Genomic DNA, 23,720 nt, shown 5'->3' with positions numbered 1-23,720 from the left:
CTCGGGTGTTGGAGTCGTCAGCTCATTGTCCTTCTCTCCCTGCCTCATCCTTAGTAGCTGAGGGATTCTAAACACCACGAGGTGTTGCCTCCTGCTCCACGGAATTGTAACTTCTATAAGTTAATTGTTGTGTTGGCTGTGGTAGGAACTTTGGATCAACATCATAACCATGGGTGAAACCACACCCCAGGTCCTTGGTGCTTTTCCTGCCCTACACAAAGGACTTCACACTCCCGTAGCATCTCCTTGGCTCCAGGTCCTGATCAGATGACTTTCAAATGTTCATTCGCAGAATCCTCGTAACATACCTGTGAGGCAGAGACTCTTGCTATATTCATTTTATAGATGAGAAAGCCAAGGAACCCTTAGACAAGCTTGCCCAAGCTCCCAGGAGCTGGGGTTGGAACTCAGACCGTCTCCCTCCAGAGTCTGGGCCCTCCTGCTGGTCCTGATTGCCACTCAGGCCTTGAGGAGCAGAGCTGAGCCCAAGGCTGCCTGACCTCAAAGGACGCGACTTGAACAGCTGAGCAATGCTGTCTCTTACGCAGCATAAACGTCGTTTTGCCCTTGCTTTGTGTTGGACACAGAGACAGTAGCCTCAACCTCTGCTTATTGATTCTACTCTGGTACATCGAGAGAAAAAGTAGTCACATCCAGGGGCAAGCCCTGGCAGTTACCATGGGTAACTTCCCCTAAAGGCTTAGGAATTCCTAACCATCAGCCAACCTGTGGGAGCTGACATCTGGCCAGGTAATCTGCCCTGAGACAGTACAGGAGGGGGCAGATAGAGGAAAACGCACTCGTGAAAGAACTCCCTTGGCTGCCTCTCCGAGGGAGTGAATGAACAATGTTGTTTTTAAGTGTTGTTTTGCACCTAATGTGTTTGTGGTTATTTGTTACAACACAAAGTGATGGCCGCTTGGGACAGCCCACCCCTGGAGAGACAAGGCAGGGGCGAGAGGGGGAAGGGTGTGGGTTTTGTCCTTGCTGTAAGGCTCAGGGCCCGACAGGTCTTCCCCCTTGAATACCCTGTGGAAGGAGAGGGTGTGGCAAAGAGGGCCACTGGGTGGGAACTGAGCTGGGGACTTGAGCTCACCCTTGGAGAGCCAGGGAGAGGGATTTGGGCTTCTGGGAGCAGTCTGCCTTCTCTGGGATGAAGCTGCTGGTTGCATTTGAACCCCGTACCCCTGCGCATTTCCTGCTTGTGGAATTCCATGGATGCAAGCTGCAGTGGGTCCCTGTGAAGCACTGTATCTAGAACTTGCTCACTCTCCCCAAGACGTAAGCAGGGACCCAGGACACAGAGAGAGAAGGCTGTGATGCAGCTCCTGCTCTCGTGGCAGCCTCTGCCTAGCTGGCCGTGCTCTGTGGATTTGCCAGAGTGGAAATGAGGCTCCTTAGGGTGACTTGACTCTCCAAACAGAGGCTGCCACGGCTGGGGCTATAATGACTTGGGAGATTGGTCTGCTATCTGTCCCCCAAATGTTAGTCTGTAATTAGGTGCCCAGTGGGAAAACTTGTCGACGGAAAGCACCTCCGGAAAACTCTGTGAGCTGCTCATGACTCATATCAGAGAGTGGGAGCAACTGGTTGGCCTCAAGAAATCCTCCTTCCAGACATCCACACGCTAATACTTTGCCTTCTCTGTTCCAGGGGAGAGAAGGGCGACGAGGGTTGCAAGGTGCCCCGGTAAGCGTCCTTTCCATCCTGTCCCTGGGGTGTTTGGGACCAAGGGACTCTCTCGTGTGCACAGGGTGCATTTGACACAGATATGGTAGGAAGTGCTCGGGCCAGCACGTGGTCCCCACTGACTAGTGGGAGACATAGGCAACCGTCAGTTCAGCTGCCAGGACAGAACAGGCCTGAGCTACAGCACAGCCACCTGCTCCGACTCCTGTGATATTTCAAATGTTCTGCACTGGGCTACGTTTCACGTGCATTGGGGGTTCACCACAGAGAGGGACGTTCTTGATTAGAATAAGGATCAGGCTTGTGTTCAGTCGGGAAGAGTAAAATCCCAGCCCAGGAGAGGTGAGGCATGACTCAGGCACATTAGTACCTATGGAAGTTCTGTGTAAGTGCAGCAAAGGGAGGCTCCAGAGGAAGCCGTTGGAGAAAATCTTAATGCCTACAACTCTTGCCCGTCAGGGGGAACCAGGAGTTCCTGGACCAGGAGGTATCCAGGGAGCAGAAGGACTACACGGCCCACAGGTGAGTTGGAATGTTTCACAAACATTGGAAAACACCATGGAGTTGTACTGATGGGAAGAAGGCAGGTAGTTCTGTAGACAAGCAGGTGAGAAATTTCTAATCTGGGCCCCTCCCATAATCTGCTCTGACGTTTGCAGCACAGGAATAGCCTTTGGGGAGGAAAGACGTGGTCTTGTGCTCATCTGGCATTGTGTCTGTGTTTTGGTAATAATGAATGATTATTAATGGCTTCCCAGGTGATTAGTGATTCCTATCTGGATCAACAGATTGGTTTTACATAGCTGAGGTCCTGCACGCAGGCTCCCAGAAGGGAGCGTTAGGAGTTAGAAACTAATCTGACTCGCCTCAAGCTAACTCCACAGAGGGTGAGGCGAGTTGTGAATGCCACTGATCAGGTCTGACATGAGCCAGTGACATCTTTCCTGGTTCCTTCATGAGCAGAAGCTGGGGCATCTCTGTCTTGCTCTCTTTCACACCAGAAGGAAGACCTGGTCATTCTCACATGGCTTTGTAATAGATGAGTATTTAGTGTTTCGCTACCTCGTGGAGCTCACTTTAAGCCTGGCCTTGTCTGGAAGGTCTGTGGAGATGGGATGATTCTAAGACCTTCCCAGGAGTTCCTTTCCCTTCTAGAAAGTTCCAGATTATGAATCCTAGACTAGAATTTGGGATCTCCATGGTGGTTCTGACTTCCCTTACCTAAACTATGGGCTGGCAGAATTCTCCAGACAGAGTAGCGATAGGACCAGCTGGCTCCACTCCCATAGTTTTAGGAGGGAGGTAGAAGTTCCAGTTACCCAAATACTCCAGGGTCCCTTAGATCCTGACCCAGTGACACAAGCCTCACCCAGCGGTGCCTGGATAGCCTGGGGCCCTTTTGTAGCTGGTGCTTTCTTCATAAGTGACAGTACTGGACAATACTAGAAAGTTATTTCTTTTAGATGAGAGAACCATATATTTGATGGCAAATAGGGCAGAAAGAAAATCTCCTTTGATTCCTCTGGTAGGGGCCTCAGGCTAACATGTCTTTCTGGGCTGACTCGAAACCTTTTGCTGTCCATTTTACACTTTGCTAACCACCGTGGCCCGGGCAGCCAGAGGAATTCTTGGCTCTCGTGTGCTGGCTTCCTTTCTCTGTGGGCTTTCCTTTCCCTTCTGGTCTATTTTTATTTCTCCCAGTAGGAGAGGGATGTGGGTCTTACACACACCCAGAGAATTCCTTAGTAAGGCCTGAGGCTGGCCTCTGAGGCTGTCTGAATCCTCAGTGACTCTCCTAATCCGTGCTCACCCGCAGCAGAGTTCAGGGGCTGGAGGGGTTGGATGGTTGCTTTTCTTATGGGAGTGCTTTGAAATCTCAGACCAAGGAAGTCCGTTGTCTTGAATGCCACTGCCTTCTGTCTCTTTCATTTCCACAAAAGGGGATCAGTGGAAATCCTGGAGCGAAAGGAGAAAAAGGAAGCCAGGGGCACAAAGGACCACAGGTGAGCGACTCAGGGGCGTTCGGGTCAGTGGCTCCGCATCTTCATTTCCTCCTACACAAAACATCGCTATAAATAGTTTAGTTCATGTTATCTACATCTGGGACATCTCCTTTTTGGGTTATTCGGAGGCAGATTTTTAGGGCAGCTCAGATTTCTCACATGGAACTGAAGTATTCCTACTTTTCCCTGCCTGAACCTTTACTCTGAAAGCAGACCCACTGCATCAGCCCAAAGGGAGCGTTCGGAACAGGACCGATACTGCTGAGTCACGGACATTTCTTCACAAACGCGATTTTTCTAGTTTTTAAAAATTATCTGGAGGGCCAGTATTGTGGCACAGAGGTTTAAGCCGTTTCAGAGAACCAGTTCAAGTCCTGGCTGCTCCATTTCCTGCCTGCTCCCTGCTAGTGCTCCTGGGAAAGTACTGGATGATGACCCAAGTGCTTGGGCCCTGCCCCTGACGTCAGAGACCCAAATGGTGCTCCTGTCTCCTGGCTTTGGCCTCGCTCAGCTCTGGTTGCAGACATTTGGGGAGTGGTTCAGAGAGTGGAAGATCTCTCTCTTTCTTTCCCCCACCCACACCTGTTGCTCTGCCTTTCAAAGAAATAAAATAAATTGTAATAAAATAAAATAAAATTTATATGTAGCCATGTACCTCGACCTGTGTTGGCTGTAGGTATTTGCAACTGATCGTATAAAGATCCCTTGCTCCTAAATTTAGCTCTTCATTTCTGAATCTATTTGTTTGCCAAGTGAGTAGAGTTTGGATGGTGAGGGATTGTTATGGAGCATTTTCTGAATCTGTTCGGCTCTTCTACTCAGACAAGTACTCAGAAGGCGAGAGACGCCTGCATTTGCTGGGTCACCTCGGCCGCATGTGTGTGAGACACGTTTGCCCCCTGCCAGACTGGGAAGCCACAGCAGACTCTGCATGCCCACATGTTTGTGCTCACAGTGCAATGCAGAGCGATGATGGCAAAAGCTAACGAAACCATTGCCCGATGGTAGATTCTCCAAGTCCGGAAACAACATGTGCCAGGCACCTCCGCTGTCACGCCCCCTAAGGCCCGGGGGGATTAGGGACGTCCCTGTGACTTGGCCTGAGGCTGAGGCTACAGGCTCAGTCCAGTCTCTCTGTCCAGGGGCACTGGGTCTTTTGTTAAGGAGGCATCAAGCTGCTGTTGGAAATGACAGACACAAATAGAAGAGAAACTTTTCTAGTGGTGGTCTAAGAATTACTGTGGTGCTGACTTCTGCCTCTCCTGTTTCCTTCCAGGGTTCCCCTGGGCTGGCTGGAGCCAAAGGGAGCACTGGACGACCTGGACTCTTAGGGAAGAAAGTAAATACTGCATTTCTTAAGGGTTTCAAATACTGAGAGCAAAAGTGCTTCCATTGTCTCCCTGATTTTCATGTTAATTCCTCACGTGACTGAATCTAAACACCGCGGACAAGTCGATGACATTCTGTTAATATGAGGGTCCTCAAAGAGGTCATGGAAAAAAGGAATTGAAAGATAAATATTTTGGTGAAAAATGCTTTTTCCGGTTTTTTTCATGACTTGCATTTCCATGAGCTTTTTCATGTACCCCATTATGTTATCTTCTCCCCATGGAGTGAAGAACTTTGAATGGCCAGTCTCACTGTGAAGACACCTGCTCTCATTAGACACGTGATCTCCCCCTTCATGAAACAACTCTGAAAAGCTCCTTCACCCCCAAAGCTGCCGAATACAGGAGTGCACCTGGGGGCTGTGTTGGGCACAGGTGGGAGGCATCTGAACTCAGATCCGTATAGGCCTCTTTAGGTGGAGAAAGCACAAGGCTGGGTTCATCGGAACCCGGTTCCCCTGTTAAAACCTCTAAGCAGCTCCCTGCCTCGGGACCTGGGACCAGTGGACCAGTGCAGGTATCAGGGGTCCAGCTGAGGAGCCTCCTGTTTGGTTTGCTGTTGCTCTGCCGCCAGTCTGGGAGCCTAATTTTTGAGCAAGGGACCTGAGTTTTCATTTCACACTGAGCCCAGCAAATTATGTCGTCAGGCTCTGGGAAATCTTGAAACTGGAAGGTAGTTAGGAAATCGGTGAGTTCCGAGGAGCTAATGTACAGCACGGTGGCTGTAGGTACCGGTACTGTATTGTATCCTTGGAATTTTGCTAATAGCATAGATCTTCAGTGTTCTCACCATAAAGCAGAAAATCCAAAAAGAAGCAGGAAAGAGTCGAGAACACAGATATGTTAACTAACTTGATAGTGGTAATCATTTTACAATATGAGGCCACTTCAAAAAAATTTATGGAAATGTCTTTAGATCAGGTTATTTTGGTGCAAAACAATTTCAAAATCCATGCACACAAGGGGTCTTCAAAAAGTTCATGAAAATGCATATTATGAGAAAACTACATGTGGATTCGATTTGTTTGCACTAAAATAAACTCTTAATTCCATTTTCACTAATTTTTGAAGTGCTCTTGTATATACATGTATCAAATCGTCACACTGTACATCTTAAACCTCCATCATTCTGTGGTTAGTGGTACCGCTATAAAGCTGAGAGGGGCTTGCCAGGCTGTTGGCTGTGCCTACCACAGCCTCTCTCCAGGGCCTCCCCACTACCTGGCTGTCTCTCTTGCCCCTCCCTGCTTCCTTCTCCAGCTCACACCATGCATGCATCCTTCAAGGTTCAGCCGCTGCTGCCTCTCTCCAGTAGGCATCTGCCCAGGCCCACCAAGTCTGATTGAGGCTCTCCTTCTCTTTGCTCCCACAGTCCTCTGGGCTTTATCATAATTGCCTGTCTAGTTGTTTCTCTTCCCAATAAGCTGTGTTTGGTAAGGGCAAGACTGCATCTATCACATCAATAGTTTATTCTCTAGCGCAAGAAATAACTGTTGGATGGGCAAATACATCAACCAATGCAACAACTTCTCCAGGGTGCATGTCCCCTCTCCTTTCTCCTCCACTCCTTTTCAACGCAGTGAAAGCCTTGCTTGAGCATAGTGCTGGCCTGTGCTCCATGTTATCTGCTCGCCTATGGGGGAACCATTGTTTTATATCCTCCACCCCACCCTCTTGCTGACCCCACGGAGAACCTCCAATTGCCTTATCCAAAGGGCAGAACATCTTGTGTTGGTTGCTGAGCTTGATTTTTGCAGACCTCAAATTCTTTTTGTCTCACCTAACAGGGAGAACCTGGAATTCCTGGAGACCCAGGACCAGTGGGTCCAGCTGGACAGCGAGGAAGACAGGTAGGAGGCTTTGAACCCTTCCCTTCCCCTGCTCTGACTGTTCAGTTCTGAGTGCAGGAAAAGGGCCTCAGGATCTGGGCGTGGAAGGTATTTCTGCTTCCAGGAGGGTGTTGAGGCATTTCCCGTGGCCCCACAGCTCTCCTTCTGTAGCTGTTCTGCCTGTTAAAGTGAGCGAGAACAGCCAGGCGGTGTTGGGGGAGGCAGAGGATAGTCAGTGAGTTACAATGGGGCGTTTCCATGTTTTCACAAGTATGGCCAGCACTGCTGGTTTCTCTCCCCTCTTGCAAAAGTCTAGGATGACAATAAGAGACAGGGGTCTAAGGCCAAGAAACAGAGATCACTCTTCAAGCCTGGACCCTCTCCAAGTGGTTCTGGCTGCACCAAGATCACAGCCTATGGAGCAGTCAACATAGGGGTAATTATTTTATGTTTATGTCAACTGTTATGTACATATGCTGCAGAAAACTTAGCAAGCATAAATCAGCATTTTCACAACAGCCAAGATACAGAATCAACCTGTGTTGGTCCACAGATGAGTGGATGAAGATGTGGTCTATATTCACAATGCCAACACTATCTAGTCTTTGAAAAGAAGGAAGCCCTGTCATTGTGCTATGGTGGATGAACCTGGAAGACGTTATGGAAAGTGACATAAGCAGGGCACAGAGTGACAAATACTGTACCCCATGATCAGATTGACACATGAGGTATAAACAGTCGAGTTCAAAATGACAATACTGACAACATCATAAACAGTACAGGAATGCATATTCTTGTATTTAGCTAAAATTTTGGAAAAATACTGTACCCCATGATCTGATTAACAAGTGAGGTATAAACAGTTTAGCTCCAAAACAGAGAGTACAAGGGCAGTTAGCAGAGGCTGTGGGTGAGGGGCATTGGGGAAGTGTTGGTCAAAGGATATAAAATTTTAGTTGAAGAGGAGTGAGTTGAAGGAGTCTATTGTTCACCATGTGACTAGAGTTAAGAACAGTATATTGTATATTTGAAAATTACAAAACAAAACAAAAGAAGAAGAAGAAAGGAAAATAATAGTAAATCAACTTCAAGACCGGGGGCAAGGGTAGAGCAAATTCACAATCTGTGGCCACACCCAGTTCGTTGCCTCTGTAAGGACTTTCTAGCATCCTTCGTTGCAATTTCTATGCATAAAGTTAAATCAAGAGGCTTGTAGAAGTGACCCAACTATTTTATAGTCTCAAAAGATCTCAAAAGAGATCTTCTTGTGATCTCTCTTCAAAACATGAATACTAATGGGAAAAAAATTTAGCAAGCATGAAAGGTGGGAAAGGGGGAAGAAAAGAAAAACTACCTGGAATATCACTATTTTCAGACATTTATCATTTATTTTCTAGAGATACCAAAATAAAACCACTCTATTTTTTTCTCTTAACAAAATATCATGAACAGTTTTCCATGTCTTTCCATTTTTCTCTCAATATCGCTTTTAATAGTTTCAGAATTCGCACTTGTATGTGTTAGTTTATTTGATATTATTATATTGATATTATTGATATATTGATATTGTTGCTTTCAGCTTTTCAACATCATAAATAGTACAGGAATGCATATTCTTATAATCAGCTAAAATTTTGGACAAAACTGTAATTAATTTCTGCATAGAAATTTTTAGAAGTCACGTTAGAGGAGTCAAAGAATATGTGCATATTTAATTAAGGTCTTGAACTCTATTATGAAATACTCAAGAAAATTCAGTCACTATATGGATCCATGTGTTATGCCTTAGAGCACTTAGGGCATCCACACCAACAATGGGTGTTGTCATTATTTTTCTTATCTTTACTATTGACAAAGGTTTCTCAAGACTGTTTCAAGTGATATTTCCTTGGTTACTAATAAGAATGAACATTTTTTCCTTATGTCTATTGGCCATGTAATTCTCTGGGGGACTTTCTCACCCATATTCCTTGGATCAGCTCCTAATTTTTCTCCAGCTCCACTAATCCTGAATGACAATCCCTCAGCTTCCTGCAATGGTTCCGCAGTGAGGCTGGCCAGAGTACCAAGGATGTATCAGGAAGTGAGGAGAACCTAGCAACACGTGTGTTCCCAGGGTTCAAGGTTACTGATTAGGGTCTCTCCACCTGCAAGTCCCTACTCCTTTCCTTCTAACACCATAATCTCATTAGCATAGATCATAATTCTTTTTTATTTTGGAGAAACTGAAACAAACTGGTGTGCTTACAGGGAGATGATGGCATCCCCGGTTACGGTTACATGGGACAAAAAGGAGTAAAGGTAAATATAGAACAATTTTTAAAAATTGAGTCAAACCTAAGCATTAGAAGAAATGAACACACTGAGGAAGTCGTATATTGATTTATGTTCTCTGCTGCAAATTCTAGGGCTCACGAGGATTCCCTGGAGACATGGGGCGAAAGGTATTACACCTCTGACTTTGTTTTGAAATGGCCATGACCTTGACCTCGTATTTGAGACCAGAGGTCAGCCAGTAGACCTGGATGAAATGGGGGGGGGGGGGCAGGAGCGGGGAGAGCGGGGCTGTTGTTTCCCTTGGACTCCCTGAGGAAGGGGCCACCCTTCCCCCATAAATCTTTATGTTGGACAAGACCATCCTGTCCCCAGGTGTCCTGTCAAGCTTACTCTCGTCTTCTTGATTTATCTGCCTTGGTGATCTCACCTGATAGCCTTGACTTCAGTCATGTTTTGTCCTTCCTTGTTTTGACCTTGACTTCCTCTCATGCAGAAAATTACAATGTTCCTCTTGTCTCCTGCATCATCTTCTCTCTGCTTCATTTAACCCCGATCGCTCCTGTCACTGAGTTTTTTCCCTGAGTATAGCACTACTGCTACTTTAATGATCAAACACCTGCTAGAATTCCCCATTGCTGCCAGACTGAACTCCAAATCTGTGCTACAGACGCCGGTAAACCTCCGTCTCGAGCAGAGCTGCTCATGTTTATGTTTTGTACACTAGACCTCTGTGCTAGGATTTCTTTTCTGAAAATGGAGTTCCAAACAGTGTCTTCCACACAGCGGATGCTCAAGTCAGAATATAAAATTGAGGTTAAAAAGTAGGATGTCTAATTAATGAAATCAAATCAACTATAGGAAAACAGCCATTTGGGGAATCTTTTTAAAAGTGTCTTTAATTGATGAATCACCAGAAGAAACTTCCTCTGTAGGTAGAAAAGAGGAGAGAAGGGACCATGTAAATACATAAAAGTAAGAGTTCTTGCTGCAGAGGAGTGATTTTTCTAATTTACAGATGAAATTTTCAATTTTAGTGATAAATGTGAAATAGCATTTTTTAAGTTAGTGATAAATGTGAAATAAACATACTGATAAATTACTGTTAAGATTAATTTCCCACCAAAGACAGAGTATATTTATTTTTTACCTTAAACTTTTTCAGAAGTAATGCACGAATTTAGAAAGTAATTTTATTTAATATTTTACATAGTCAATACCCCTTATATTTTCCCTGGTATTAAACATTTTTGGATACTTTTGGTAACTGGATGTCCATTGAATTGATGTTGATACATAAATATTTGTATCATTAGAAAATTAAAAATACTTTGCAGACTACTGACATATACCAATGGCTTAGTTCCAAATAGTAGGGCAGGGACAATTAATATATTGGCCTGCACTGATATAGAGCATCATTGTGATAAGATAATGCAATTTTTGTTGGGAGAGGTTTTTTTTTTTTCTTCTTTTGCACCAAATATGTTAACATCTTGATTCTTCTGTTGGAACCATCAGGGTGAAGTTGGGGATCCTGGAAGTCCTGGGGGGCCCGGACCCAAAGGCTCTAGGGGCCTAATAGTAAGTGGCCTGTGACCCCAGGAATCATAACTGCTTCTCCGGCAGACTCCACAGCTGGGCTGCAGCAATTCATGCGGATTATCGACCCAGCCCCACGTGTCTGAAGTGGCGCTTGCTGCCTGTGTGACCTTCAGTGCGCCTCTTCCCCCCCCCCCCCCCCCATTTCTGTAACATGACAGTTGTATTTCATGACAGCTCAGGTCACCTCCAGCTCTCAAAGTCTGTAAATCTGAACTATCTTAAAGATTTATAAATTGATATGTGGATGTTTCCGGAGTCATCAGTGCCTCCCGGTGTTTCCAATTAAATCCCAGAATATTCACTCGTGAGTAGAAATGAAACTGACATCTTCCCCTCGTGTCCCTGAGAGTTTCCTGAGGACCCCACTGTCCAAACCGGGTCTTTGTCTTAAGAAAGCCATTGAGAACTCATTAGCAAAGTGCAGAGCAGAGCACCATGCTGCCTTGAGAATCAACTGCTGAGACAAGCATCCTTTCCTTTTAAACCTGAGCGTACTGGCAGTGTGAAAGAGCTGCAGCTCCTCTCCATCTGGCCGCAAAACGGTCACAGCATCCACTTCCGTCGTCCTGAGGTTTGGGCACGGCTCAGCCCACCGTGTCTGCGTATGGGCGTGGCGGGCATTCTTCCTACTTGATCCTTTACAGACAGGAGGTTCTTTATTAGCTCTCTGTGTGCCCTGTTTGCTTTCTCTTTAGCACCAGTCCCAGTTTATGACTCATTGAGATTTAAATGCACAACCAGTGCCAGTGCGAAGTGTGTCACTAAATGAAGAGGGTGGGAGAGAAACAGAATGCTTGGCAACGATTAAGCATGAGTGGCTTGCATTACAAGGAAGCAGTTTCCCTGACTTGAATTAAGAGCAGCTGCCTTTTCAAATCAAAATTTTTTAAAAATTATGCCATCTCATCAAAACTAAAATAGTTCCCATGGGTAGATGATACTGCAACTAATCTGTGTTCTTGTCTGTAGCTCACTGTAGGTTTGCAAGGTGAAAGGGGATCTCAGGGGCCCCCAGGCCCCCCTGGACAGAGAGTAAGTATACCCTGGAGATCCAAGTGTTGCATATGCTGGCTTCTGGAATGTTCGGCGGGAAGGGCACAGAATTGAACATCACTGGGTTCAAGTCCACATTCTGCTTCTTGCTAGCTTAGTGTACATGCGCCGGTCACTAGGTGGCTCAGTTTATTTCTAAAGGGAGAGGTGAGGCTCAGATTATCCAGGGTGAGCATTGTTTGTAAGCTGTAGTGTGCAATGCGGATGTTAGCGGTTACTGTGACTTACGCCTGGAGCTTTTACACTGGGGATGGGTTGTATAAGCATCACAGAGGTGTCCTGGCAAAGTTCCATCATGCAGGAGACATCCATGGAGTCTCCCCAGACCTCCACCGTTGCTGGCCAATCCTCCAAAAGTTAGGCTGGAGAGACTGGGAAGTGTGACGGCAGCTGTGATTCCTTTACAAGAGATATGTCACCCCTGGAATCATTCCCAGGCAGAGCCAGACGCATCTCCCACTGACAAAATACTCATCTCTCTATTCTAGTGCCTCCTGCGTTCTTGTAATGATTTAGTTACATGACTTTCTTCCCTAGCAAGCAGTCAGGTAGGAATTAAATATGGCCAGCACTTGTGTGTTGTGGAGGAGGCCCCGAGCATCATGCATTGTCAGTGTATTCTGACCACCTGGAAGTGTTCTTGAACTTGAGGCTTTGTAAAGAAAACTAAAGAAATAGATGGTTTAGTGGATGACCGACTCCCTAACAAACAGAACAAGAACCAGCAAACTGTAAAGGATGCTACGATGCAATCTTTCTTTTCTTGTGCACTAATGAACAGGTGAATATTCTGTGCTATGGGCAAGCATCTGGTCTCTGGGCCAATCTGGCCCACTCTGGATTCCTCTCCTTTCCAGATTCTAGAACTCTCTTTTGGGTCCTCCCCTCTTTCTGGTCTTGTACAGGGCCCTGTTGGCCCGCACTGGACTGTGACTTCCTGTCCCAGGCCCTCGGTTCTCTCCCTCTGCTCAGAGTTCTTCTGAAGCTTGTCAGGACATTCTCTCCAGGTTTCTGGTCCTCGGTGTGGTGGCCTGCTCCATTCATGCACCAGACCTGGTCCCCTCTGTTTGAATGGCTACACGTTCTTTCTGTTTGCTATGGTCATATGTAAAAGAAAGGATAAGACTGCATCTCGTAGTGAGGTATATGATTTCCTGATTTGGAGCAGAAAGAGAATATGCCCCCGTGGGTAGAATCATGGGTGCCACAACCATGCTGGTGAACACAACAGCACACAAGCGGCCACTTCAGCACTCAGTGCACAGTTGGTTGTATATCGGGTGGATGGACGGATGGACAGATGGACAGGTGACCGCCTTGTCAGTTAGAACAGCTGCTCTTACGCCAACATCCTTGGTTGAACTCCTGGAGGTTTAATGAAATGTGCATATGTGGGCAGGCAAGAGCATTGTTTTGACTAGGACGTTGTGGTTTTATTAGTTGCCCAAAGGGATCTGTGAGTGCCAGCGTATTACAAACCACTGTCAAGAAAAAACCTGCTTCTGATCAAAGGGAGTGAGAAGGGGGAGAGAGAAATACCACACTGTTTCAGGAAGTCTTTCCTGATTCATCTCAATCAATTATTTGTATTTCTTGCCTCTAAAATCGCTCAGCGTAATTTATGAGCTTAGAGTGTGTGCTCTTCTTATGTAAAATGACCACTTTGCTATGTAATTGTTTTTGGTTGTTTTACACATGTAGAGATTGTATAGTAACCTCCTGCATTTTAAACGCCTTGATTTGTCACATAACCATACTTTTGAGTTCTCAATAAACTCCTCCTCTCCTCAGCACTGTCCTTTGGAAAATCTATAATTTTAACACTTTTACAAGAGATGCCTTCATCTAACTATTGCACTTTTTAAAAAAAAAGATTTATTTATTTATTTTGAAAGGCAGAGTTACAGAGAGGCAGAGAGAGAAAGAGAGAGACAGAGAGAGAAAGACAGAGAGAGGTCTTCCAGCTTCTGGTTCACTCCCCAGATGGCCACAATGGCTAGAGCTGAGTCGATTCAAAGCCAGGAGCCAGGAGCTTCTTCCAGTCTCCCATGTGGGTGCAGGGGCCCAAGGACTTGGGCCTTATTCTGCTGCTTTCCCAGGCCATTGCAGAGAGCCAGATTGGAAGTGGAGCAGCCAGAACTGGAACCGGCACCCACATGGGATGCTGGCACTGCAGGCGGCAGCTTTACCTGCTATGCCACAACACCAGCCCCAGTATTGCATCTTCAGTGCAAACACCTTTAAGAAATACTTTTATTTCTTTGTTTCTTACCACCTTTAAAAAATAAATTCACTTGAGTAGACATTAGCTTACCTCATCTAATACTGAAATAGGAAGTTTACTCCCTTGGTGAGGATGAGTAAAGCGTTGTAGTTAATTCAGGAGGTTCAAGGGAAAAACCACCCTCTTTCTGCTGTGGTTTGAAGAACAATTATTTTGTTTTGTTTTCTGTTGTCTTATTACTAGAGACTGCCGTTCACATACCAATAGCTTGCTCTGTTCTTGTTTTCCTAGGGTCCTAAAGGCATGGCGGGGGCACCAGTATATTCTGTATGTATCTCCCTCAGCAGCCCACTGGAACATAGCACAGTCACCGGGAAGTCACTGTACTCATGCGTTTTTTTCTCTCTTTTTAAAACCTGCAGCATTGTGAGCTGATGCAGTTCCTGCGGGACCGTAGTCGTGAGTATCTGGGCTGAGGAACGAGAGCGTCTGGGGTTGGTGAGGGCACTGGCACTGAAGATGGTGTGGGTGTCTGGAATCAGTAAGCTGAGCTCCCTGGAGGGCAAGCCTGGAGTACCTGTTGTTGGGACATCACACATAGGAGGTGGGAAGACAAAGGGTGGAGACAAAAGTGCCTTTGCTTTTGGGAGTGATGCCTACGGGGGAGAACACATGCATTATGGGATGCAAAGACCGACTTACTGTGTGTCCATTAGCTCATGTTCATGTAACAATCCTGTGCAAAAGGACTGAGAAGGCCTGGTGTTAAAAGGGATGAACAGAGCAGGGAGGGTTCACTGGTTAGCGAGGTAGTTACCGAAGGCTGCTTGGGTGCAGGCCACTGAATTGGTTATGGGCATGTAATGGAGAGTGGCGAGAAAATTGTTCCAGCAAAGGAATAAGACCAAAGTCAACAGATGGAGAGGCTGCCTTTGTTGGGAAGGAAGCGAGAAGGAAGGCGAAAGGCCCAGTGAGCTCACTCCTGAAAACTTGTCCTAAGGAAATAAAGCAACAGGAGAGAAAACACGTCAGTCAACGTAGTTGTTGAAAGGTTATTCATCAGAGCAAAAGCACGGGACGTGTAGACCATTCACACTTGCGGAATAATTAGATTCTGGTGCATCATCTTCCGGGAAAATATCAAGTAGATCCGGCTTTTACGAAGACTCAGTAAAGACATTCAAAAAACGGGAACTAAAACCAGAAAATTAAATGGAATGTTCATTATTTTTGTCTGCGTGCAACAAGTACTGGAGTACTTAAAAAAATTCATGGGAAAATGGAATTAAAAGATAAGTTTATTTGGTGCAAAAAATTTTATCTCCCCGAATACATGTTTTCCATGAACTCTGGAAAGACCTCTTGCCCTAGAAGTGAAAGTAAGAAAATGTTACAGTTTATCTTGTTAGGGTGGTACAATTTTAGACGATTTCTCATTGTGGTTTTCATATAATCGCAACCAGACAGGCCGTACTGAAGGAGGTGGGTAAAACATAGCCATTGCAAGCATACGACAAGGCAAGAACCGGGAAATGGGTTTAAAATCACTTCCAGGCTAGAGGTGGAGAGACCTGGTGTCACGTGGGTGAGGAAGAAGAAGAAGAAATTCTGAAGGGAAATCAGTTCATTGGAAAAGAAACCAAGATCCAGCATTTTAGGGGTGGAGGGGCTTTGTAGACCCTGAGTGACAGGAACTGTGGCCACTGGTGAAATGGGCAGGGACAGGACAGAAGACGCAGACCTGTCACTCAGGTGAGGAAGGTCCTCAGAGTCACGGGGCAGGGGAGGCTCCTGAGGGCGCAGCACTGGGGTCGGAGGCAGAAGCTCAGGGCATGGGGAGTGGGTGGTGCAGGGACGGGAAAGCCTCGCCAAATGTGGGCCACCTGGAGGAAGGTAAGAGGAGGGAGGCCGGTGGGGCGGAGCCTCAGAGGCAGGAGTTTGTGCAAGGGATAGGAATCTGTCCAGTGGGAGAGGGGGCGAAGAAGATCCATTGCCGTCGTGGGGAAGTGTGGGTGTTGCAGCCCTCAGCAAGACAAGGGATAAATCACAAGGAAGACTAGGACAGGTGTAAGTGAGCTGGGGGCGGCAGGGGGTGGGGGGTGACCTTGCAGGGTTTGAGATTGGGAGGGAGTTTTTCTTTTTTTTTTTTTTTTTTATTTTTGACAGAGCGGACAGTGAGAGAGACAGAGAGAAAGGTCTTCCTTTTTGCCGTTGGTTCACCCTCCAATGGCCGCTGCGGCCGGCGCACCGCGCTGATCCAAAGCCAGGAGCCAGGTGCTTCTCCTGGTCTCCCATGTGGGTGCAGGGCCCAAGCACTTGGGCCATCCTCCACTGCACTCCTGGGCCACAGCAGAGAGCTGGACTGGAAGAGGAGCAACCGGGACAGAATCCGGCGCCCCGACTGGGACTAGAACCCCATGTGCCGGCGCCGCTAGGCGGAGGATTAGCCTGTTGAGCCACGGCGCCAGCCGGGAGGGAGTTTTCCAACATTGAGTGAAGGGGGTTAGCCCGGACAAGAGGGGGGTCATGGCAGAGGGGGTTGGGCTCTCCAACCACACAGAGTGCTGATTGGCTAGCACACAACTCTAGAATGCACAAGGGAGCCGAGGGGCAGAACCTCAGTGCTGGTTCTAAGGGCCTCGCGTCCTAGATGACATCACCCTGTCCGTGCAAGGTTGGACCCCTGGTCTGACACCAGTCACTCTTCAGTCCTGCATCAGCTCTGCCACACAAGGACAAGGGCCCTCCCCACTGACTCCTGAAAATAAAATAGATCCAGCAGGTGGGGGGAGGGGAGGCGAGGAGGACAGAGAAGACAGGAGGGCCCAGAGGATTACTGTTTTGGAGAGAGACATAAGAGGAATTTTTTTTTAAAGAAAAATTAATAATAACAGTAAAGGAACACTCTGCAAAACGTCAAGTAATTTCCCCTCCGAATTCTCCCAGCCTTGCCAGACTCGTACCCGGCAGAACTATTATTCCGAGAGCCCGTGCTTGTCGCCCCGCAGTGGGGTTTTAGGTGAGCACGTGCAAGCCCGCCGTCAGAACAGGGATCTGCTTTAGGCTGGGAGGGGGCAGTTGGTCCCTCAGTCCTCAGCAGGTGGCTGTGAGGGTGAGGGGACCGTGTGCTGGCAGACAGCGGGATGGAAGGGCAGGGTGCAGCCATGCTAATACAACCTGTTCTCCTGGCTCGCGCATTGGCCTCCAAGGATTCGAGTAAACTGAACATGGCAAATGTCAGCTCTGCGGTTGCTTAAAGGTCTATCAACACTGGCCCTGGTGGGATGAGTCAGGAGGAGAAACAGTGCTGTTTCCCTGAGCAGAATCCCTAGGGTGGGGTGGGCAGGGGGCTTGCTCCCTCTCTCTGAGTGTGGAGATGGCTCAAACAGAGGGGCTGTAGTTCTAACCCAAGGCAAAGTGCATCTGGAAATCACTGTGGTTTTCAGGAAAATGCAGGCTCCCCAGGTGTCCATCAGGAAAGAAAGTCTGAGCCCGTATCTCAGCCTCCCTTGCCCAGTGACTCTCAGAAGGCTGCATGGGAGGCGGAACAAATCGAATTCCAGCTTCCTTGCTGTTTTGCCGGCACCCCATCTGTTCTGCTCTCACGACACGTGATGGATCGGTGTTTCAGCTTCAGCCGAAATTCCGCCAAGAGGAAAAGGATGGCTCACAGATGAGTAGGGTTCTGTGGCAATCTGCCTCAGTGCTTTAACCGTGACTTCCTGTACCTTAGGAATTAGCCTCGTTCAAAATTAGACTGAAATCAATTCTTAAGCTTTGTTGAAATTTTGGGTTTTTTTGTATGTTCCAAAAATGTAACAGATTCTCTCTTTCTCCCTCTCTCCTTTTTTAGCTTGCTGGAAAGGTGAGTGTCCTTTCCATACTGTTTCTTGCCTGAGTAACTCCTATGTTCTGACAAGACCGATTTTAAAGAAACTTTTACTCTTGAGACAAATAGGACTTCATCCTTTCTATGCAGACATTTCTGTTTTTTGGTTATAACTGTAGGTGCTAATGTCATTGTTTTATTTATTTTTTCAACTTAATATTTTATTTTTTATTTTTCTGAGATAACTTTTTTAAAGATTATTTATTTGAAAGGGAGAGTTACAGAGAGGCAGAGGGAAAAGCAGAAAGAGAGAGGTCTTCCATCCACTGGTTCACTCCCCAGATAGTCTCAATGGCTGGAGCTGAGCCAATCAGGAAGCCAGGAGCCTAGAGCTTCTTCCGGGTCTCCCATGTGAGAGCAGGGACTCAAAGACTTGGGCCATCTTTCACTGCTTTCCCAGGCCATGTGTAGAGCTGGATCAGAAGTGGAGCAGCTGGGACTCAAACTGGTGCCCATATGGAATGCCAACACTGCAGGCAGCGGCTTTACCGGCTATGCCACAGTACCAGCCGAGATAACATTTTTAGCTTACATTATAGTCAAAGGCTCAATGGCTCTACTAAATGAGGTCAGCAAAGTAGCAATAAAAGGACCAAAGTCCAGCAGAATATCCAACTTCACTCATACAGAATGCATTTTAAAACAGTCACAAAATCATTAAAACTACAGTCACATACAATTCCTATCAGTTTGTTGCTTTTGGCCTGGTCGGAAATGTTGAGCCCAGTCACTTCACTCTGCCATCCTCTCTGGCTCCTGCCCCAGTTTACAACCCTGTTTCTCCATGGAGCAGTCCTTGTGTTGCTAAGGAATTCAGGGATCAGGATTCCCTGTTGCCCTGGCTGCTGCTGACCCCACTGGCACTGGCTTCTGAGAGGTGAAATGGGTCCTTTCTGTCCCCCAGCTGACCCATCCTCACCCCTGTCTTTTCACCAAGTGCCAACTGCTGGTCAACCCTCCCTGCCTGGGCCATGGCAGGGCCAGGACGCCTGCGGTGCTGCGTGGAGCCTTAGCTCGCCTGGTTGACTGGGGCATTGAAGCCAATTGTGTCAACCTCAAGAGCTCCTGGAGCCGGAGAGGCCTGAGGAAGTAGGTCTCAAGGTCTCAGAGCTTGTCCTAAAGTTTGGAGTCATTCACTTTAATTCTACAAAAATACCTTGTACATGGCAGGTGGCAATAAGCCTTCATGATTTAGATTAAATGTAAATGGATTAGGTACCCTGCTGGGCACTAGGGAAAGAATAGAAATAAATAGAAATACATTCTGCCTTCCAGGAGAACTGGAAGATGCGTTTCAGCCGCTTTGCCAGTCATTTTAATGTAGGGCTAAGAAGTTAAGAATTCTTCATGTTTCTGTCTATTGTTTCATATTTTGAATTTCTTCACAGTAAAATCTGTTGATTTAAAACACATCTCTAACACTGTCCCATTTCTATTACTAAGAACAGCGGCAGGCATTGGGATATTTTGAATAAAAAATGCTTTCTGAGTTAGCCAGATAGAAGATAGTGGGACAGTCGAAGTAGAAGGAAATACTTATTCTTTAAACAAAAATAATTTTATTTCTCTGTGTTCAGACTTTAGGAGTGAACTATAAGATGGGAGATGTATCTCTCTCTCTAAATAAATAACATTGTAAAAAGAGTAATAATTACTCTATACCTGGTAGTAGAATGATCCTTCCCAATACAGTTTCTCTGATGGCAGACGTGCAGGTATTTCCTAGTGGACGTCAGTAACTAGCTCTTGCGTAAGTGGGTGAAAATCTTCCAACGGACTTTATCATCAATACATCATTTTGAAGGTTTCCAAGGAGAGCCTGTTTTCAAAGTCCCCAACAAGTTATAATTCCCTTTTATTCATTCTTAAAATTTACATCCAGTAAAATTCACTGTGTGTGTTCAGTTTTAACACGCACACCGATTCATGTACCCACACCCTCAGTCAGGGTAGAGAGCTGTTCCATCAGCCCCCAAGCTGCCACCAGTTTCCTTTTGAATGGCAGACTCGGAAGGGCTGTGAGGCCAGCATTGAAGTTGTAATGCTCTACCCTGGTACAACACCTGCCAGTTTCCAGGGAAGGTTCCCTCCCCTTCTGTACATGTGAGTGCCCCTCGTTCTAGGGCTGGGGGTGTACTTGACTCACCTCCATGTGAGCCAACTGCACTGGAACAAAGGTGAAGGTTTGGGAAAGCTTCTGATCCAATACAATAACTTCACACTTCTGCCTAACTTTTTTTTGCAGAAAAGTGTCCAGTGTATCCAACAGAACTGGTATTTGCCCTGGATCAGGCCTCTGGGATCACAGAATGGAGATTTAACGAGACAAGGGACATGATTGCTTCCATTATCAGTGACCTGAACATCAGGGAGAATAATTGTCCTGTAGGGGCCAGAGTCACCGTGGTTTCCTATGACTCCAACGTCAGCTACCTCATCCGTGGGTCTGATTACCGGAGCAAGCAGCAGCTCCTCCAGTTTCTCTACCAGATAAAATACCAGGTCCCCACACAGCCCCGTGACATCGGTCAGGCAATGAGGTTCGTCGCTCGCAATGTCTTCAAGAGGACGGGTGCGGGAGCCAACGTGAGGAGAGTGGCTGTGTTTTTCAGTAACGGTCAGGCGGCCAGTAAGTCATCCATCATCACGGCCACCATGGAGCTCAGCGCCCTGGACATCAGCCCGGCAGTCTTTGCTTTCAACGAAAGAGTTTTTCTTGATGAAGCCTTTGGGGTAAGACTGTCCCGGGCAACTGCTTTATTTCTGAGATGGTGGTATTGGTGGGGCATCCGGGGGATCGGTGGGCTCTTCACTGCTTTTGCTGTGTGTGCTGGGCACTGTCCCGGGAGCTTTACCTAAGCCTCCTTCTCACCACCCTGTGACATCAGTGCAGTCGTCATCATCATGTTAAGAATGAGGAAACTCAGGCCCAGAGAGCTCCATGCCTTGTCCAATTTGTGCAGCTACTAAGAGGCTGAACAAAGTTTTGAAAGCAGGTCTGCCTGATACAAAGGCCATGGGAGTGGGACCCCACAAGCCCTCTGCTGGCCTGGGATCTTGGACTTGTCATCGGCTTGCTGTGTCTCACTGGTGATGTGATGGATGCAGTTTGAGGCTAAGTCAGCAAAACATTCAATGCTTCTGAACATTTTTCTCAAGAGACTCTGACACTTTTGGTCTACAGACTCTCATGGGATGGATGCTCCCTTCCCCTTCCCCCAGGAACCTTAAGAACCTCTCAGTCTATTGTTTGATGACTTTGAATATTTTCACATTCTCCATGAGACAGCCATGTCTGAAGCAAGGGGAAATCATGCTGTTTTTCAGAAGGTCAATTTTCATGCAAGCGCATATATGTCTACTATAAAGAGAAAAAAGCCCTCTATGACGTGGAAAAAGCCAGGCTGGTCCTAACACACCCAAGCCAGGAGTGACAACAGATCCTGACAGAAAGGACTCTGGGAAGTCCAGAAGGACCGTGGTTGCCAGTTTTGTTTTGTTTTTTTGAGAATGGAAATAGATTTTTTAAAAGATTTATTTATTTATTTGAAAGGTAGAGTTAGAGAAAGACAGAGAGAACGAGAGAGAGAGAGAGAGAGAGGTCTTCCATCCGATGGTTCACTCCTGAAATGGCCACAATGGCCGGAGCTGTGTCGATCTGAAGCCAGGAGCCAGGAGCTTTATCCGGGTCTCCCACGTGGGTGCAGGGGCCCAAGCACTTGTGCCCTCTTCTACTGCTTTCCCAGGCCATAGCAGAGAGCTGGATCGGAAGTGGAGCAGCTGGGACTCGAACCGCCACTCATGTGGAGTTCCAACACTGCAGTCAGTGGCTTTACCCGCTATACCACAGCACCAGCCCCTGGAAATAGACTTTTAATATCTCTTTTCTTTTTGAAAGTTTTCTGCCTCTCTAATTTTGCTCCCTGGGGAGAGCAAATGAGATTTCTGCTTTGAGAGCTGCACCAAATTGTAGCTTAGGAGAAATCTGACTAGGATATCAAATGTGATCTTATCCTCAGAGAACCACGCCAGAAGCCCACAAAATCCTCAACAGAGGGGAGCTGTCCGCCAGTCACTCTTGTCAACAGATCCTCTTCAGCTTGCACTGGAGAGCTGTGTGCGTCTTGCCAGATGATAACCCCATATAGGGGTGCTGGCCCTGTACCTTGCTTGATCCACACCTGCTGAATCACTGCTGGCTTGCTCTTCTCCACTCTGGACCCCCACCCTCCTCCTCTCCATTGTCTTCACCCTCTTCACATGTTTGCCCTGCCTTTCCCCTGAAAGCTTGGAACTGCTCCCTTCAGTTGGAATGTCTCTCCCCACATCCTTAGCAACATTGGATTATACATATTGAGCTTTTTACACAATTAAATTGTATTTATTTATTTGAAAGGCAGAGACAGAGAGAAAGAAACAGACACAGAGAAATCTTCCTTCTGCTGATTCACTCCCCAAATGCCAGCAGAAGCCAGGAGTTGGCCAGGTCTAAGCCAGGATCCTGAAACTCAATCCAGGTCTCCCACGTGGGTGGCAGGGACCCAAGGACTTGAGCCATCACCAGCTGCCTTCCAGGGTGCACAGTAGCAGAAAGCTGGAATGGCAAGCAGAGTTGGGACTCAAATCCAGGCACTCTGATATAGAATGTGGGCACCCCAAATGGTTCTTAACCTGTTGCCCCTCTACTGGGCTTTTCAAATTTCTGCCAATAATGTGATAAGTCAATAAGAGTATTCCTTTGTTGTTGTTTTGGTCTTATCTATGTGTGAAATATAACATTCTTTCCCATGTTTGCTGTTTTCTTTTTTTTTTTTAATTTTAAAATGTATTTATTTGAAAGGTTGAGAAATAGAGACAGAGAGAGATAGATGATCTCCTATCTGGTCGTCCACTCCCCAAATTCCCAAGAGCCAGGAACCAAATCCAGATCTACCAACCACTCGAGCCACCACCTGCTACTTCCCAGGGTGCACAGAAACAGGAATCTGGAATCTGGAGCAGAGTTGGGACTCCAACTCAGACACTCCGATATGGCATGCAAGTGTCCCAGGCAGCATTGTAACTGCTCTGTGTTTACTGTTTTCATTTTTCTGTGAAGCTGCCTCCTCACATCCCTTATATCACTTACTTTTTGCACTGTAATTTGGGCAAGTCTACTCCAATATACTGTGCCTTACCTTCTTAGCTCTAGATCCTATCACAAATTTAATTTAAACTTTCAACCTCCCCTGGGTATTGTTGAATTTTCAAAACATTTGTAGGGGCAGACACTGTGGCGTAGCTGGTAAAGCCACCAGCTGCAGTGCCAGCATCCCATATGGGTGCTGGGTCAAGACCAGGCTGCTCCTCTTTTGATCCAGCTCCCTGCTATGCCCTTGGAAAGCAGAGGAAGATGGCCCAAGTGCTTGGTTCCTGCACCTGAATGGGAGACCTGGAAGAGCTCCTGGCTCCTGGCTTCAGATTGGCCCAGCTCCGGCCATTGCTGCCATTTGGGGAGTGAATTAGCAGAGGGAAGACCTCTCTCTCTCTTTTTGCCTCTGCCTCTCTGTAGTTCCAACTTTCAAATAAATAAATAAATAAATAAATATCTTTTAAAAAAATTGTAAACTTTAGGAGATTGACTCTATAATTCTGATTTTCTTTATAGAATATATATCTTTAATTTTAAAATTTTTCTTTATAGCATATATATGTGAATATTTAATCAACCTATGAACTTTGTTGTAAAGTTTGACAAAGTGAGCAGTTATTAGGTAATCGCATTCC

General features: G+C 46.6%; 1 protein-coding gene across 1 annotated transcript in view; it reads left to right on the top strand.

The window, feature by feature from the left end:
- The window catches only part of COL6A5 (collagen type VI alpha 5 chain), a 106,810-nt gene that overhangs the window by 37,928 nt on the left and 45,162 nt on the right, over positions 1 to 23,720 (top strand). The window contains exons 20-32 of the mRNA XM_062179081.1: positions 1,654 to 1,689; positions 2,149 to 2,211; positions 3,630 to 3,692; positions 4,969 to 5,031; positions 6,868 to 6,930; positions 9,160 to 9,210; positions 9,318 to 9,353; positions 10,705 to 10,767; positions 11,758 to 11,820; positions 14,357 to 14,392; positions 14,488 to 14,524; positions 17,919 to 17,930; positions 20,200 to 20,687. Coding sequence (XP_062035065.1) covers positions 1,654 to 1,689; positions 2,149 to 2,211; positions 3,630 to 3,692; positions 4,969 to 5,031; positions 6,868 to 6,930; positions 9,160 to 9,210; positions 9,318 to 9,353; positions 10,705 to 10,767; positions 11,758 to 11,820; positions 14,357 to 14,392; positions 14,488 to 14,524; positions 17,919 to 17,930; positions 20,200 to 20,687 — 1,074 coding nt within the window. The remainder of the gene's footprint in view (positions 1 to 1,653; positions 1,690 to 2,148; positions 2,212 to 3,629; positions 3,693 to 4,968; positions 5,032 to 6,867; positions 6,931 to 9,159; positions 9,211 to 9,317; positions 9,354 to 10,704; positions 10,768 to 11,757; positions 11,821 to 14,356; positions 14,393 to 14,487; positions 14,525 to 17,918; positions 17,931 to 20,199; positions 20,688 to 23,720) is intronic.

The sequence above is a fragment of the Lepus europaeus genome, chromosome 2 (assembly GCF_033115175.1).
Source record: "Lepus europaeus isolate LE1 chromosome 2, mLepTim1.pri, whole genome shotgun sequence".
Lineage (NCBI taxonomy): Eukaryota > Metazoa > Chordata > Mammalia > Lagomorpha > Leporidae > Lepus > Lepus europaeus.
This window is presented reverse-complemented; position numbering and strand designations above follow the sequence as displayed.